At 39.9% G+C, this 18789-nt stretch overlaps 1 protein-coding gene across 2 annotated transcripts; it reads right to left on the reverse strand.

The window, feature by feature from the left end:
• Positions 1 to 5940: 5940 nt before the first annotated feature.
• Positions 5941 to 16507, reverse strand: cxcl12b (chemokine (C-X-C motif) ligand 12b (stromal cell-derived factor 1)). 2 transcript variants are annotated; one of them, XM_086120604.1, is made up of 4 exons: positions 16368 to 16507; positions 14564 to 14681; positions 9908 to 9991; positions 5941 to 8428 (listed from the first exon to the last, which is right to left on the reverse strand). In XM_086120604.1, exons 1-4 carry the CDS (start codon positions 16432 to 16434, stop codon positions 8389 to 8391), a joined length of 309 nt encoding a protein of 102 aa, XP_085976730.1. In that variant the 5' UTR covers positions 16435 to 16507; the 3' UTR covers positions 5941 to 8388. The 2 variants fall into 2 exon arrangements, with proteins under 2 accessions (XP_085976730.1, XP_085976731.1); XM_086120605.1 differs by lacking the exons at positions 14564 to 14681; positions 16368 to 16507 and adding an exon at positions 12626 to 14547.
• Between the last annotated feature and the right edge of the window lie 2282 nt (positions 16508 to 18789).

The raw sequence follows: 18789 nt of genomic DNA on the forward strand, positions 1-18789 counted from the left end.
GAATCTGTCTGCCCTCCCCTCATTTTAAATCCACCAAAAACACGTTACACTACCTTTGCCACAACTTAGACCTGCTTTTTGGTAGTCAAAAATCGAGGTTACTTTTGCCCCCCAAATTTCCAGATCTGCGATAGAATGCCCCGGAAATTTGCCAAATTCTAGATTCCTTACTAGCCGCTATTACAATCCAATCACTGTCAGTATAGCTATATTTGTATACTGCGATTGGATTAAATGGTCGCCTATAACAAAATGAGACAAGCTTTAACAGACCCTGGACATTGTCAAAAAGACCTACAACATCCCCAAACTAATTGAAACGTACTTATATGGCTTTGGCCAAGTCCTTTGGTGTTTATGTTTAACATCACACCTATTGAATGAGGCCATTAGAGACATTAAGACTTATGAAACACATACCAGGAGTTCGCTTTAACCTTTTCCCAAGTAATAATGTAAGTTTATGAACTGGAGCGCATATGAGAAACACTTGGCCTCTCTTGGGCCAGGGAGGAAAAGTCCAGGTCAATATCATCTTGTAACCACACCGAAAGGAAAATGATGGAAGCTCGTTTTGTGTTCTACCTCTGACCAGAGACTTACAAATTGTCCAGAAGGCAAAAGTCGACTGCTGCTTATTTAAAATTGCTGCTTTTATCTGAAATAACATCTTATCACTCATTTACTTTGGCTTTAATCCAGAAACTTCTTCCAGTATGTATTTCACTGCAGTAAAACCTGATGATTGCTGAGTGGATATTTTAGCTTGTTTTTTTTGGGTTTTTTCTCGGTCTAGTTGTCACTCATGTAAGAGTTTCAAATATAACATAAAAAATATTTTTCATCATTCATAATGTGCTCACCTGCGGACAGTGACATGTTTTGCTTGGATGTTGGATGTTGTCCTCCTGCTGTCTTGGCAGTCAAGCTCAAACCTTTCTTGTAGTGGCTCAGCTCACTTGAGAGAAATAAAAAAAGATGGAAATTTTTAATACTCCAATGTGAACGCATACTGCCAAAAAATAGCTTGGATTCCAAATCTTAAACATGTTACACACTCAAATTTAAATTTCTGAATCATGAAGTTCTTATTTCATGGCATAATCTTAACACATCCAGTCTTGCTCGATAAGCATGTGAGGTGATTTTGGAGATTACAGTATAGAAGTTCAAGACTGCTGGGGAAATGTGGAAAACAGATTAACATTTCAACTCCACATTTCAATATTGCATAGCCGTCAGTCATTGCACTTTTTCAGAAATTATCCCCAAACGTAATATATTTAGGAAAAGAATATCGAACATTTGTTCACATGCTCTTTTTTTTTTTTTTTTTTACACTTGTGAGTAAGAAGGTTAAAATATGACAAGGATGAGGTACATTGGCCAAGCAAAGTCACATTCGTGCCTTCATTGGATGATAACCTGCAGCGTAAATAATGATTTTAATGACATGTTTATGCGACCGTGGAATGGGTGGTTTCCCCCTTATATTTATTATTTTCGAGAAAAATGAAAAACAAATATGAACATTTGGAGATTAACCAACTGCGCACAATTTTACTAATAGCACTCTCTGCTATGTTGTCGTAGGGTGCAGACAATTACCCTGAATTGATTTATTTCTCCCCGGCTCGAATTTGGAAGACACGTACATTCACAAGATGTATAAAATCGGGGTCAGTTTGTCAAGTTTGCATGCTGTTTTCCGAAGTAAATCGCAGAGATTCAACCAAGCATTATTATAGCAAAAAATAAATTCCTCATCTGCCTTGAATAAAATCCTCATTTGTACAGCGACCATCTGTGACCTTGCGCTACTTGTCTCATGTTCATCCTTAATGTGAGGTTGACATGTCTCGCATGGAAATATGATGATTGTTGATGCTCATCTGTGCGCTAAGCACTAACACAAGACAGGTTTTACAGTGGAACATTGCGGCTTCACTGATAATTGCCTGCAGGCCTTGTTCGCCTTTGCGGAGGAAATAGCTGTGAAGTCAACTCTCTGTTTAGTTAACGATTCTTGTCAGCGAAATGGCAACAGAGCACTCTGATAAGCAGGCAACAAAGACAGTCCGGCGAGGCCGGCATCACAGTGCAACGATTCATTAAACGGGGATCATAGCAGCCTTGTTTCCAAATGACGTCCTCTAAAATGAGCCGTGAATGATGATGTCTATTTTGTCTTTTTTTTTTTCGCCAGCCACATTCTCTCCTCATGTTTTCCAGAATATGCAAATAAACACGGATACATTGCATGCTATTCTCTGCGGAGCTGGGACTCACAAAACATGATTTAGGGATGATATTTATCTCCCGTTCAACTAACTTTGGCCCTTTCTCCCCCTTTTGTTGCTTGTTCAAACACAAGATATTTGGCTAGTATTGATCAACCTGTCCCCAGGAGCCTTAAAGCCTCAGCTGTGATGGACTAGCGGGCATTCTGAAGCCCCCTTGGAGCTGCGTATGTAAATGTGTCTTTTTGGTTTGACAGAGAAGGAATCGGTAGCTCCAGATGAGAACCCTTTCCTCCTCATTTCTCGCCCCGTCTGTCGTTCTCTCAGTCTTTTCACATGCCCATGGTCCTCAGAGAGACACTGTTTGTTGACCGCCATTGTGGATAGTTTGTATGTTCAGGCCTGGTGATTGGTTGGCGGTGGGTGGTAACCAATGGTTGATGTGCATGTGGCGGGGTCACCACGCAGTCAGGGAGATACGGGATGGAGGATTTCACAGAGTGGCCTTTTTCTGCTTGTGAGAATTACATTGTCAATATGTGTGTTTGCGTGCGCACTCCATTGCCAGAAGAGTGGACTCATTACCAGAACCCTCAACATTGCGGCTTTAAAATCTCAAATAAATTGCAAGACACATTTCAAGAAAAGCATTCCACCGTTAAGGTACTGTAGATATCACCAGTACAGTTTTGTCATTCCTATTTTGAAAAAAAATAAACAAAATTAATTTATAGTTTTAGACAGATTCATACTTGAAGAGACACCGTATGCCAATGAACTAGTAAAGTAAAATTGTGTGCTGTTACAATTTGAATAATTCCACTCATACATGTAATATCATGTATTTCTTAAATTCACCTTATGCACAGCAGCAAACTGTTTGCTTGCTGAGGAACATTTTCCGTGGGGCACTTTCAAACACTTTTCAAATACTTTGCATTTCAAAACATAGCATTTCATGCATCAAAAACAAGGGAACAACAACAACAACAATAATAATAATAACTTTCTGGAAGTGTTCAAACTAAAATGAAGAAGCCTCATGAGAAAAAAAATTTGACTTCAACAAAACCCTACAAAATATCACCACTTGGAGAATTACACTGGCCATTCCTACACTGAGCAAAACTTTCTTTCCAGGCCCCAGAAAATCAATTTTCAGTACACAGCAGCTGTAACTGCTCTATCGTACTTCTACTAAATTGATATTGCTCCAAAATATTCTACCAGGCAAGCAGCAGATGATTGAACCGTCATTGCTGCGACCACATGGAAGACGTACACTGACTCTGCAACAAGACCCACAAGCGAAAGAACGTGTGTTCATGATCACTCTGTTCTATCTGTCAGCATCAGTTCCATGTCCACACACATGAACTGCTCATGATGGTACCATCCCCCCTTACCATTAAATCAGTTTCTGGTAAGTCAAATGAAAAGCGGATTCTTAGGAGACATGGCATTTGACGACTGGACTAACCACATCAAATCACCCCACGACACCGAATGTGGACTCCATCTCACCTTTGCATGAAGCCATGTCTTCACAATGACCTGCAAGGATTTCCATACAGTGGACTTACATGGCGTGCCCAAAAGGAAGATGGGCGCTTGTACATACAGTATTATATATAGTTTTATGTCCCCACAACATGAGCAATGGCAGGTAAACACACACTCACATACACAGTCTAGTGCAGTTCTGCAGCCAACATGTTTCCTATTAACTGGTATTCAGCCGGTTGGATATTAAGTTGTTCAAAGATGTACAGTCAAGAGCCTCAAATCATGCAGCATTACACACAACTTCCAAGAGCAAATGGGTCGGGCAATTTACTGTCCACAATGGTTACGTTTTCTGGCTCAGGTGATTCAACCTGAAGGTTCCTGTGCGCTCACTCAAGCACTTTTGTCTTTTTCATGTGGATGACACTTTTTTTTTTTTTTTCAGAGAAGACGTCATGATTTTAGCCCACCGTCATCTTCTCTGCAGGTGCAAAAGTTAAAGTGGAACGGCGGCCAGTTTAACAATATAATTCTGATCACTTGTTTTTGTGAATTTGATTTTGAAGTAAATTGCTTGCCCAATATTTGAAAGAAAGAGACAGATATTGATTAATATTTTGTTAATTATGGTTTAATATTGCTTGTACTTGTTTCAAATTGCCTTAATCTTGTGCAGTGGTATAAAAAGATTAGTTGCAGGTTTAAACGACACACAATTCTAAATGAGTAAAATACACCTGAATTTTAAAAATATTTGTTTTTATTATGTGAAACATAACAAACCCAGACTGGCTAACCAAACAAAAAACAAAGCCAAAAAGAAAAAAATCCACCTAAAATATACATTCCCTTTTAAATGTGGTTGTTTTAATGATTAACATTCGCAATTAGACTAAGGGTGCATGTGAAAACCAAATCTTTGGCTCACAGTTGATTTGTCATGTTGTATCTAGCTTTAATAAGAACATTTTAAGCCGCTGACATTGTTAAAAAAAATCCTAAAATGAAAAGATCAAATTTGTCACCTGCATGGAGCATGTCTGGCTTGTCAGCTAAAAGCCATATTAATAATTACATCCTGTACATGTGTCCACCACTTCCATCATAGCTGGGCCTCAGCTGAGTAAGCACAGTATAGAAAATCCAATAATCATTTCTGAATGGGCCCAGAAGGCCCCAAACATTCAACCTTGACCTTGGAAAGCACTTGGTCCACTTCCAAAAAGTGTCTCGTGTTGCTCATATGACTGGCCACAGGTCAGAAGAGAGAGCAGCACCATGAAATGAATCCGCTCAGCATGGCTCCACTTGATTAGCGCCGACACATTGGAGCTCCGTGGGCTCCCTGGTGCTCCTCGGGAGTAATGAACCAGCACAAATGAACACATTTAAGTGTTCAAATCTCAGACAAGTATGCTAATGGAGATAATGGCGCCTTTGGAACTGCACTGTTCATTAGTGTGTTGTGTGTCGTTTGGCGAGAAAGCCAGTCGATCCTCTTGGTATTGTGACTTGTGACAGGGATTTTAGTCGAGTTGTATAATCTTGTCGAAGATGGCATGACACCACATCGACGAGACTTGTATTCAGTTGTAACGTAGTGATCTAAACTGGAGCCTATCCCAGCTGACGTTCGGTGAGAGGCTGGTGACTCCCTGGTCTCATTTGTTGAGCGGATTCTGTATTCAGTAGATTAAGCAGGCATTCCCAAACCTTATCAGCAAAAAAAAGGAAAATAAAAAAATCCACATTTGATTCATGGGTTGGAATCTTATGATCGTATGTATACACTCATAATAAGCTAAAAGAACACAATCCCATTGCAACAGACATGGCTAAAAGATGTTAAGTTAACTTGTGTCTGCAAGATGGTCGATAAAATATTTCACAACATTTTATTTGAACAGTCAGTCCCCAAATAAAAACCGACTTGGGGCCAGTGATGTGCGGTGAGGCTTGCAGCTTGCGAGGCGCTGACTCATAGCAGCATTTTGCCAAGGAATAACACTAAATTTATAACAGAGAGAGAAGCAAGAGTTGTAGAAGAGTAAAAGTGCAGTGGTTTTTTTGCACATCTCGTACACATCCGAAACTATGGCTGTTTGTGTCACATTTTCGAAAATGTGGGACGTGGTAATCCTGCTAGTCGTTGGGGGCTTACTGAGTACTGAAATCATGACAAGAAAGATTTACCTGATTTAATTTCATGTGACTTTATTGAAAACGGGGCCTTGAATATGAGAGCTAAAATACTGTCTCTTGGTTCACATACAAAACCACCCCCCAAAACGCTAATATATGACATCTTAAAATATGTCCAAAAGCAGATTACAAAGAGTAGTTATTTCACATTTTCTTGGTGTCTAAATGTAGAAACATCATTTTTGCATACCAACAAGTAAATGCGAAACTCTGTTCAAAAAATATACAGTAAGAAATACACAAAGTGTCGTTGCAACCATGCATTGTGATAGTGATACAGTGCAATCCTTAAGAAAATGCTTTAAAAAAAATAAAAATACAGTATATTGGTCACTATTCTTTGTAGTATTTACGAGACCAATGCACATCTATCTATACTCTGATTATTTTTTTTTAATCTAAGAGTATTTCTGGCTTTAAAATACGCACCTATATGAACATAGGAGCTGCTCACATCACCTCATTTTGTTATTGAGTTGTGGAATCGCCCTTCTCCATTGATCTAACGGATTGATTAAGCATTGTTGTGAAGAATTAGTACAACCACAAAATATGGACCATTCATATCTATAACACTCATAAGAATGCTAGTTGCACTGCTGGCTGCCACCTAATTGGATTATAGCCTGTTAGCAAGCGGCCTGCCAATTGTCAAAGACAACAAATGAAGTTAACAAAGACCACAACCACGACTTCCATATTATGCGAATAGTTTGGCAGGGAAGAGAGTCGAAGGGGGTGCTGGGAGTGTCCTAATAGAAAGCACATGTTGATTACTTGGAACTACAGGCCACAGGTTTTGTTCTGCTTCGCCTCATAGGCTGTGCTGACGCTTCATATAAATAATAAAGATTTTTAAAAAGCCAATCAAGTGTTTGGTGTGGCCAGCCTGAAATATGTCTCCGATCATGGCGCAATAATATTGACTTTAATTCTCAATTTGTCGGACGGATTCAAACAAGATGTTGCCGTAGAATCCTTACGTGAGACACAACCGCTGTTGAAGGAATGAAAGCAGAGAGAACAAAAATAAGTGGATGGACAGAATTGAATTTGCTTGGCTGGCTTTTAACATTAACGTATTAAAAAAGAGGATCTTATTCATATGGTGCAAAAAATAAAAAATAAAAGGTTTCAAACTGTTTTGCAATAAATGATTAAAAAATTGTATTCATAAACAAATGCATGAAGCCGGAATATGTTTTCGCTTGTGACATTTCTAGCCTTCATTTAATATTTACTGTACTGTATCTTGCATTGAAAAGGCATTCATTGAATAATTCATATACGCAATATAAAAATAAAAACTAACATTAACAAGACATATTTGATAATAAAGTGGCTCACACATATTTATTTCCATGTATAGAGTAAAATAACATCAAACGTTCTCTTTTCCATCATGAACATTCCCTTTTTTGACAATTCAGCTGTTCGATATACTTTCCCCACAAATACGCATCCGAGAATCCTGCCGTCAACTTGCTCGAAAGTTTCCAGTCAGGCATGTAAAAAATAAAAAAAATAAAAAGCAAAGACTTATATGAATTGTGTTCTTATTGCTGAGGTTTTATTTTGTTGCCTGTTGCGCTGAATAAATATTTGGTCTTTTCTATATTCTGATATGTTCAAGCAGTAAACGCTGCATTAACACGCAATACAAACACCCAAACTGCATTTGTTCCATTTTCTTCATCACCTTTCGCTACACTCGACACATCATCTTCACACCAGACCATGAAGAAATGCTCCCAAAAATAACCTCGGCCGATTATGGTTTTGCACGAACCAAACAGTACAAACGATTCAGACTTTTAAAATGAATATGTAGCACCACATGATCAACGCTCGTCGATGAGTGGCACGTTGGTCATCCTGAAAATAACATTGTTTCAAAATAGTGCCACTTTCACATACGTAAGGCATAAAAACAGAATATATCTCATCACATTCTTGATCATAGCACAAATGAAATATTTCAAAAGGCGTTCAGAGATTAGTGTTAGTGTGACCTGCCTCTAAAGATCATAATTCCTTTGAGTGATTTGAATTTTTGAAGGACACTTGTCAGAAAGTGGCGGGCACATTCATTCCCCATAAATCTGTTCAGACATTTTTTTTTTTTTGTACACACACTCTTTCACACACATTGTCACTCAAGCACAAGTTACATGATCTTGCATCCATTGTCCCAAGGCGGGTTAATCGCACTTGGTGCTACCGTGGAGGGATTGGGCGGTGGGGGCTGTCACTCGGTGAGTATCCGCAGAGGCCTGTGGCGGGTGGCACAAATTTGCGATGAAGTGCTTCTTGCGCAAGCAGTCCAGAGAGGTGGTCGGTTACATAACAGCGGTGTTTACATACATCCATAGCAGTGGTGAGGTGATATACAGGTTGGACCTGAAGGTTTCTTTGACCGGATAGAAAACATCCCGAGGACTTAGTTCTTCTTGTTGTTGCGTCTTCTCGATTTCTTCACCCTGTTTGCACATTTAGAAACATTTTTTACTGGCAAATAATAACATCCCTTCCTCAATAAACAATAGAAATGTGTTCCCGCATCGCGGCACAATCTTCTCATCTGACACACTGGCAAATGTTTTGTTTGATCGTCAGTCGCAACATGCCAAACATTGAGTCTCGTGTAGAGACAGTAAAAGTCGGCGGCAGTAATTCCCTCAACGATTCTGTGCTGCAATAACTCTTCCTCTTAAATTGGCCCCAGATTTTCTTCTTTCAGTTCAAAACAATTGAGAAAAAACGCTGCTCTGACTGGTTTTGAGGGCAAGGAACCAGATTTGGATAAAATGACATTGAGACGGTGTAAAGTGAGTTCAGGGACGTGTTTCTCAACACATTATACATGTTTGAAGGTAAGTGCTGAAAACGGGCAAAGATGAAGAACTATCTAATGCAGAATTTTTGAAATATTGCTGTTTTAGAGGAAGTTCAGTCAAAAATCTTCACAAGAATATGTTCTGTGCCTTCCTCAATAATACAAAAACAGCATTCTCTTTAATTTTGCATTTGTGGAAGATAAATTAAGCCAATATTCCCCCCCCGCCCCCATCTCAGGGAGCAGCTGATTTGCTACTCGCTGTCAACTAAAAATGACATCACTGCTGATCAGAGCTCAGGTAACAACCGATTACGGTTCAAGTTCAGAAAAAAAAGGTGAGGAAAAAAAACAGTGCTTGGTAACACACTTTGGCTCAGTGCCTAAGTGCATTAGTTTCATATTCTACGACATGACTATAGCGGAACATCTTTTGAAACACTGGACTATCCAAGTAATTCATGCATGAACAGTAATGAACAACGTATACATTCAGATGAACGACTTTGTGTGTCTTCCCATCGTGAGCGCTCGTGTAGTGTTTCAAGACTCAAACAGGCAGCCTGGCAATAATCACCAGCAGTCACTTCGGGAGAGTTTTGTTTAAGAGGAATGTGTACATTTGAACAACGTGGCTTGTGAAAATGTGAATGTTCTGCCAATCTTGTTCCACCTTTATTCGCCCACCCACCCCCTGAGTTTTGCCTCCCCCCGCCACAACAACTCTGCTGTTAATGTGAAACTACTGGTGATAATCATACGGACAATGCATTTAAAAGTCCGCTGGACATAGTTTTGTGCTGGAGTGTATGAAGTGTGGCGTGTGAGCTGATGATGATGCTTCGACTCAAGGTTATGAGAAAGGAGGAAGCAGGCGCGCCGCAGGCAGATTTATCACCCATCTTAACTCCATGCGCATCATTTCACACATGATAATTCAGGCTGCTTACGTCAACCAAGTCTTTGCTTTCACTGAGTAACTATCAGCGAGACAGTGAACCAGTAATTTGTTATGGTAGGTTTATTTATACTACGCAGGCTCTAAATTGTAATTATTCACGTCTGTCTGTCAGTGATGCTCTAGCCCACTCGGAGAGAAAGAGAGAGTTGACATGTTTCTTACTTGTTTATGGCGTTCTTTAAGTACTGCTGCAGCCACTTGGTTTCCGGGTTGATGCAAACTTCCCTGTTGCTTTTCAGCTTGGCGCTGTGGGATGAAGAAAAGGAGGATTTTGGTTCTTTGACTGTTGCTTTGTTTTATTCAGATAGGGATGAGGTACAGTTTTGACTGCAGTTTATGGGATAGTTTGCAGTTGTTGTTTGATGGATTACAGGATTTTTTTTTCTTTTCCTTTTGCTGTTGAAGTCAGAATGCAAGTCAATGTCAAATAGTAGATCCCACCTGTCTATTGCTTGTGTTATTCTTCATAAACCAGGTAGAGCAGCCTGCGACTGTAACTGCTAATGACCAGATGGGTAGCCCAAATAATGCTTCCAATTATTTTCAAACATCTCCCCCCCCCTTATTGTTCTTTCCTTTTGACTCACAATGGAACATTACTCCAGGGTGGAAACGCTAGAATATGCTGGATTGCTATCTTACTGTGTCATTCATCAATCAACAAATGGACGAGAAAAATAGAGATGCCGCTTTCTTTAGAATGAATAACCACAAAAACAAATTATTACGAGTAGGAATTCATTTCATTTTTATGTTTAGAGCCATCCCCTCCACCTGCCCCATATTTAAAAAAAACTGTAAATCTCTGCCATTTTAGACTAGCCTCCATGAACCAGGATACCAGCATGTCCCGCTTACTAAAATGGACATACAAATAAGCAAATATTGTGGTCTCCATAAGCAGGTCTGTATGTGCTCAACTGGGCGACTTTCTATTCTAGGGTCTACTTTCTTGACGTGATGTAAGCTCATGGAAGAAAGAATATGCTAGATTCAATTTCGTTCCTCAAAAAGCCCTCCTTCAGTTAATTTCTTCTCCTTCTTCAAGTTTACGCGTGAGGCAATATGTTTTTGATGTCCTTTATAAATCAGGATTATTGTTGACTTAAATTCAACACTGCATTGTCTATGGAGCATCCTTTGCCTGTAAAGTTCACGTGAAACCAAACGAGAGACATTTTAAAAGCTTTTTTGGCAAGATCAACTCAAAGAATTAGAATGCTGAAATCCAGTAATGTGAAGACAAATGTATGTAAATGCACAATACGGACAGTTTGTCTTTGTGGAGGGTTAAAATTGCATATCGCACGTGCTCTTTTTCACTTGAATGCACATTCATGATTCCCAATGGGAGAATAAATATCATATATTGCGGCGATAAAAGGTAAAAGTAATGACCTACTGCTGTGTAAACACTCAAAGGATTATCCGTTGGTTCTGGACTTTTTTAGTTCATCTGTAGCTTATAAATCCCAATATCTTTTAGTGCGTATGGAATAATAGCAGCACTTCATCTTTGAAGAACTCATATCGTGTAAAAACTGCTTCCAGCGTGCTGTGATCTCAATGTTTCTAAAGGGAAAAATCCAAAACAAGGATTCTTCATTTGATGACAATTAATGGGTTTTATCCGGACAGTAAAAAAATGAGACAACTCATTACTGAGCCACATTTAATGAAAGTGGAAGTCAGAAACACCTGAGCAAAGACCTAAAGATCTCAGCATGTCCTCCAACACATGTGAGCTTAAAAATGTGATGATTATTGAGCATGACGGGTTGTCAACCCCTGGCCAGCTGTGAGAAATTAACACTCTTCTGTTTCCACTGGAGAGCAGCTGCAGTAAGGAGAGCGAGAGACAGAACTATTTTCATCTCGCTCTATCTTCATGACTGGCACAAATCTGGCGCGGTTCCTGGCATGAATCTACGCCGAGGCGTGTTAGACTGGGTGTAGGTAATTTCGTAGAAACGTGCAAGCCAGTGTAGTTAAAAAAGGGTGGTGTGTGCCGCTGTGGGGGTGAACAAAGCTGACTTCATTCACTGTCAATCAAATTGGCTCCGCTTTAAATGTGGCTGACTCACATCTCGCAAGGACACATTTCTGTGCAGGATGCAGCAATCCGTGCGTGACCGAAGCATTTATCACTTCGCTTAGCATTTGATTGGTTTCAAACTTATTATTTTTTAAATTGTTGTACATTACATTACTATTTGAAGAAATGTGGTTGCCGCTTCTCATCAGTTGTACTCAGATCTGCAGGTGTGATTTAAAAATTGTAGTTAAAAAAAAAAAGTCATCACCCCCTGCCTGTTTGTGTGATATTGCACAGAGTCGAAAACATCTGTGCGCATTTGTTTGATGTAAACTTTAGTTTGGCGAGTCCTTTTGATCTGACCGGTGGTTCAATTTAACGGTGATTGAACCAAATGATTAGCGGATACAAATTAGGGTTATTTTGCAAAGTGTGGTCTTAGAATACTCAACCGCAAGGGTTTTAAGCTTCAAAAAAAGACAAAGGGACCTTTTCTCCCAATTAAAAGATCCAAAAGACCCATTTAAGATCTCTATCATTATAAAGATTTTTTTCAGTTGACATTCTGCCACAAGGTGCGGTGCAGTGCGTGTGTGTGTGTGTGTGTATGTGTGTGTGTGTGTATTCAGGTGTGATGGAAAAAATTCTAAATAGAAGATTTGGAGCAACGCAAGTGGGTAGCCGGCACGGCTCTTAACATATGTGTGTCACACTTCTGTGGCAAAAGGTCATGTGTGAGAGCTAGCATGAGGGGGGTCTTTCTCCTCCTTCCATATCTCCATCACACCGCTCCACAAATGAAATGTCCCGTCTCGCTTTAACCGGCCACCTTCTGTGTTCCTCACCTCACATGAGCAAATGGCATCTCCACTTTAAAGGGATGATGAGCATCCAATCCACCATCAAACCAACATGTCGGCAGCTCTGTAACTGGGTCTGTGTTTACTTTGGCTCCCTTCTGCCCCTCCTCTTCTTTTATGAGGGGTGGCAGGTCCATCCGCTGGGGACCTCCATCCTGTTTTTGATGTGTCCTCCTTCGTCCTGTTTATCTGTCTGCTTGTCTGGCCCGGCAACTTGCAGTTTCACCTCGAATTGACTTGGCTAGAATTTGAGGGCTGGAGTTCCACAAGCAGCAGGTAGTAATTACTTCACAGCAAGTTAATACCAACAGCATGCTGGGATGAGTGGGTAAGGAGTTGTGGGGGTCATACTGGGGAGCACGGCGGGACACTGCCAGGCGGGGGTGGAGGGTGGTCACAGAGGAGTATAATGTTACTTGAGCATGCTTTCATGTGCTTCAATGGAGATATCATAGAAATGAGCTGTATTTTTCCCTGTCGCCTCGCCTAAATGACTTCTTGACTCCTCTGGGCTGGTAGCATCTCTGTGTCCTCTGCGACCTTTTGCTATTCATTCACGCTCCAAGCAGTCACAAGTCACCCCCTCCTCATTTGGCAGCCTTTTTGCCTTTTGGCTGTGAGGCTTCTGCCACCTGATTTTCTATAGACGACTAATGAATGAGGCTTTTGAGTTAATGTGTTCCAGGCCAGTGACATTATACTCAGCCTTGCTGTGTGGTCGGAGGCAGCAGATAAAAAAAAAAAAAAAAAAGTGGAAAAGGGACACAGGGGGTCAGCAGAAACACAAAGGTAATCACTTTGACCCTTAATTATTGCTTCCTTTGCACCCTTGAGCTCGGCCATCACTTCTTCCCTCAATCGGAACGCAACGCTTTAAAGTCGGGCCTCTTTTTGGATGGTTTTAACATCACACACACACAAAAAAACGCATAAAGCATTGCACAACAATTTCTACTCTGAAGGTCTTGTTGCATGTACACTGGAGAATTGTGTAAAATTACACATGATCATTTAAAGAGTTGAATGTGAACTTATTTCAAAAGTTGAGCTTGTAATTTTTCTAATCAGCTTATATTCACTAAATATTATGTCCTTGAGATTGGGGAAACCATTCATTTTGGATTTGTAATTCTGAAACATGTAGTTTTCATTTTAAATGTATCTTTTGCGATTTATACACACACACATGCACACACACATTTGGCTGACTTCGATGCAGGCGGTTTAGGCTTAGTGTCGGTGTGAAGATGGATGGACGTATGGATGGATCGGCCTATTCAGTAAATCACCCATCCATCCTTCTATCCATTCTCCATAGTGCTTGAGCTGTGTTGCCGATCTCAGTTGACGTTGGGCATGAGGCGGGTTGCAACCTGGTCTGGCCTTCAGCCAATTGTAGTATTTCATAACGCCATCGTATTTAATCATACATTGTATTTCCACATCTCATGACATTCTTTGTCAGGAGTCAATTTGAATTCATGTTCCTCACGCATTTCATAAATCAAAACGTGAGCCCTGAAAGTTGCTGATGTGGGAGCGTAGTACACACAGTATATTTGTACATGAGAAGTATTCCTGCATTTCCCTGCAAAAACTTTGCACCACTTTGGCAAATTGTGATTTACCTCTTGCGTTTAACATATTGGAATTTATATATCCCAGCTTGTCAGAGCCCGGCCAACTATTTTACGTTCACACATGAAAATCTGAGTAATGAATAAAACATGTTTGCGTTGTTTGCGTAGCTGCTTTAACCTTTGGCTCAAACCAAAACTACAGATCAATGGATGCTCAACCGGGAAACCTTGACATGTCACTAATATTTGACAAAGAAAGTTTCTGTATGCGCCAGAACTACTCAGAACAGACAAACCATGAGCAGACATTTATTTGATATGCTGATCTTTTCATTGTACTCACATGACTTGGAAAGGGCAATTGGGTGTGTGGAGAAACTTGAGCTCTTTGATGGAGCGCTGGGGAACCGTGTTAATAGTAGAACGACACCAGCACCTCTCCACCAGACTGATGGGCTTTGCTGTAAACACACCGAACATTTACAAAAAATGTCTTAAAACAAAAGACAATAAGGCACAATTGTTTGGTATGTTCTGAGTAAGGAAAATATACTACTTTTATGTTCTTGACAATATACGATTAAAAACGGTATGATGCATTGACATTATGCTATGAAAAAAAAAAGAATGATGAGCAAAATTCACATGTTACATAACAGAAAATGTACCGGTGAATTTTAAGGAATTAATCTGTTGAAAGAGGACGCGATTACATCCCTGACTTCCCTCATTGGATGTGTTAAAACCATGTTTAATCTACTGTCACATTTTTCTAAAGCATGGGAACATGCGAGTTCACCTGCTATTGCTCTCCACAACACGTTCATTAAAAAGAGATTATTCCCTTTTTGACCACTTACTCCCCCCGCCCCAACCACATTTTAGCTTTTCAGTCAGAATGCATTCAGCTTGACCACTCTCTCACTAAAGGGTCCTCAGCTGACAATTTCTAATGTTGCCCTCTTTCATAAAAGAGCCCTCTGCAGCTCGCGCAGCCTCAGTGGAAATCACCCTAAGTACATTCTTAAAATGATTACAAATCACCCGTGTGCCACCACCGGCATGGAGGCTCACGGGGCCCCGTGCGCTATTGCAGATGCAAGCTGATAAAGGCAAACATCAAAGTCTGGGAAGCGCATTCCATAATACAGCTTGCGGAATGGTCCAAAATGACGGTTCTCAAAAGGCTCCACAAAGACACTTTCAGCGATGTATTCTTACATTTGGCGTAGTTCTTAAACACCATACAGCAAACATAAATATAACTTTTTATCCCGGTAAGAAGCACCCATTGAATCTACGACCTTCCACATATTCTTAGTGATGTAATTCGATGTAGAATGTGACACCACAAATGGCAAAGGCGCAGGTAATATCAGCCTAATGACTCTTCCCCATTCTAATGCAAACTAGGGGATCATTATGCAGCATGCAGAACTGGCACCTAAAGCGAGCATCCACTGCTATCACCGGCGCGTTGTTTATCCCTAATTAGAAAGTAATTAAAAGAAAGCAAAGAGAGAAGCCAAATGCACACAAGCCTTTAATATGCAACGTGGGGGTGCTAGCGGGTCAGAAGCAACAAGCTTATAAGCGCAGGCCAGGCGGCTCAACAGTCTGACTTGACACCTTGCAAGGAACATAAAGTGACACTAAAGTGGGGCCGCAAAGTTGATAACACGCAATGTTGTTAGATAACCATTTGTTGTTCCATTAATTTAAAAAAAATCTAAAATACATATTTTTTATGAAAAAACAAAAAAATGTTAAAGAAAATAATTGAGAGGTATTCTTTTGATTGATGTATGAATTTACACATTACATACAAAATGTGCTTCAATGTATTTTTAACCAATCATCATGCATTTGTAATAATGATAATAACAATAATAATACAAATATATTAGAAAAGTATACCAACTGACCATCAAGATGAAGTTTCATGAACAAAAACTTTTTACTTTTGAGATTCCGTGATGGAGGCATGCCAGCAATTTAGAAATAATAATTAAGAGAATAACAAATGCGGTATTATCCAGAAAAAAAAATGTCAAGACCTCAGCATGCGGACTAACAAAGAAAAGGTCTTAAAAATATAGAAAAGTTAAAATGATGCTCGCCATGAGTTCAGAGTTATTCAGACGTACCGGTACATGTTGGTCCATGTGTGACCACGGCCAACAGAAGCATCAGCGGGAGCAGTTTGAAGTCCATGTTGGTGTTCGCTCAAGCTGCTCCGTCTGCTACAGTCCAAGGCACGACTGAGGCCGCCAGCGCTGTGTTGTGTTAAAACCTCACATAAGAGAGAGAGAGTGAGGGGAAGGAGAGAGACCCACTTTCTCAGAAGGGGGAGGGCAGAGGGGGTGTCCCAGCATGGGAGAAGAGGAGGTGAGAGTCAGGCAGGACCAGAAGAAGGAGGAGGGAGCCGCGGCGAGTTCGGAGAGACTTCCTTACTTGTAAAAGGTTGGCAGGGAGTCAAGTAGAAAGTCTGGGTGGGGGGGGGGGGCGGATATTCTTTTTCTCCTTTTTTCCTTTTGTTCCATTTGTCAAACTCCTCCGGTTCACTATGCACTACTCAAAAAAGTCTATCAAATCAAAATGAGGCTCAACTGCACGACAACCTTTACAGAGGAACTTAAGATGACCTTCTGCAACCTTCGGAATGTGTAACATCCAACTGTTCAATGTTTCCGAACTTTTTTGCACAAAGGCAGGCGTTTGATCGATGAGTCGATCAATACATCTCAAACGGCGTCTCCTTCTGTGCCTTTCTGTGACTCTTCCAGTATTTCTGCATCATCGTTGTAAGCTGCTGATGTCACCTTCCCTCGGAGAATTTCCTGTTTGAAGCCTTGAAATGACAAGGTCGGGTGGGTCAACGTTTTAGGTGTTGTGTTAGTTGATGTCAAAATGTGAATTCCAATTCCCATGTTTCCGGAATATGTTTTTTTTTTCATTGAAGGACTGTGTTATTCTCTGTGCCCTGTTTACAGGTCTTGCCCAAACTATCACAGATCTATATTGTTCTTGTAAGTGGTCCTCAAAAGAACCAAGTAGCAATTTAAAGAATGACTTTCTTATTTCATTCATAGAAATAAAGGTAGAGGCAATATTTTTTTTAACATTGTGATTACATTAAGTATATGTTATGAAGACGGTAACAAAAAAAAAATCCTGATTCGTGATAGAATACGTGTGTGATAATGTACTGTGCTTATTAGCTTGAACATTCCCGGTTATTTTAGCGGAAAATATCTAACATTGCACTCTGTGTTTTTTAAGTTCCTGATTTTTTTTCTTGTTTTCTATGTTGGGCATTATTGTGTCAAAGACAAACGGGGGAAGTGGGAAATTGATGAAGACGCACAAAAAAATCCCACTGTATTGGGGTAGCGTTAACCCATTTTATCTTATATCGAATCGTCACGCGTCAAATCTTTGGAATCCAAATGAAGAAGTAAGTTTCGATTCCTGTATCTCTTTCTTGAATGAATCGCTTTCTCCTTTTTATCATTTCATTTTTTTCATGCACTCAAAATTAACCAACCAATCACATTTTAACGCATGTTTATTGGGCCCTACTTTCCACCATTAATTTTTTTCCCCCCTATCTAATCTTGAATCATGTTAATTTCGCCCCTTTCATATTGTAAAGCCTTTTTGACTCTCCTCACCATCTGCCGCGCACACGTTTGGGTGAGCTCCCTCCTGAGCTCGCTGCTCTTGGACTAACATTGCTGCGTATCAGCTGAGTGTAGCAATTCTCCCTCACCCTCCATCGGCTGTCTCGCTCAATGGAAAGTTTGCATGTAACTCACGTTGAAATGCAAATGCTGGAGCTCTGGTTTATTTAAGAGTATAATAATGACCAAAGAGTTAACGAGCGTGCTGGTTGGATTAAAAACAAATGCAAACTGCAAACCATTACGCTTCATTCTTGTGCTCAAGAGTTCTTTTATATGAGGCTACTGAGACCCATTGCGTGAAAATACAATGGCCTACTTTTCCATGTTTTTTATTTTCAGCAGAAACTCAAAGGCCACCATCATAAATCCTTTATTAACTCTCCAGGCGATGTTGAAATTACCGGTACGTGTTTTTCCACTGTTGATCAGCTTAATACCAATGCACAGATAACAATAATAACACGCTTAACTTTTATGACAAATGTTGACGATGTCATCTCGGATGAATTGTATTGCAGAGAGTCATATTTCATTATAACGCATATAAAAAAAAATTGATCAAACAAAAAAAAAATAAAAACCACAATAAATAAATAAATAAAATGAAGCACTAAAATTCAATGATAAGTGGTAATGTGTTGGTAGATGCTAGAGTCGTCCTGCTTTTTAAGTCAGTCTTATTACGGTACTTTCAGCCTTAGTCTGTTACCCCTTTTTGGTAAAAGCATTGCGAAAAAAACAAAAAGATAAGTAAAAAATGTTGAAATCTTAAATACCTGTATAGTTTTCAATTATATATAAACCATTCATATTAAAGCTGGAAAGAAGTGAAAAAACAATGTTGACAATACCATACAGACTTTGTAATTGTGTCTGTCTCTAT

Source organism: Hippocampus guttulatus, chromosome 9, assembly GCF_054856545.1.
Source record: "Hippocampus guttulatus isolate MCC_2025c chromosome 9, RoL_Hgut_1.0, whole genome shotgun sequence".
NCBI classification, from domain to species: domain Eukaryota; kingdom Metazoa; phylum Chordata; class Actinopteri; order Syngnathiformes; family Syngnathidae; genus Hippocampus; species Hippocampus guttulatus.

Coding starts and splice junctions, on each gene's coding strand:
- cxcl12b (XM_086120604.1), bottom strand. CDS start 16,434: ATGGACTTCAAACTGCTCCCGCTGATGCTTCTGTTGGCCGTGGTCACA. Junction 9,992..14,563: donor AATTGCCCTTTCCAAGTCAT/GTGAGTACAATG, acceptor TTCATCCCACAG/CGCCAAGCTGAAAAGCAACA. Junction 8,429..9,907: donor TTAAAGAACGCCATAAACAA/GTAAGAAACATG, acceptor ATGTGCAAACAG/GGTGAAGAAATCGAGAAGAC.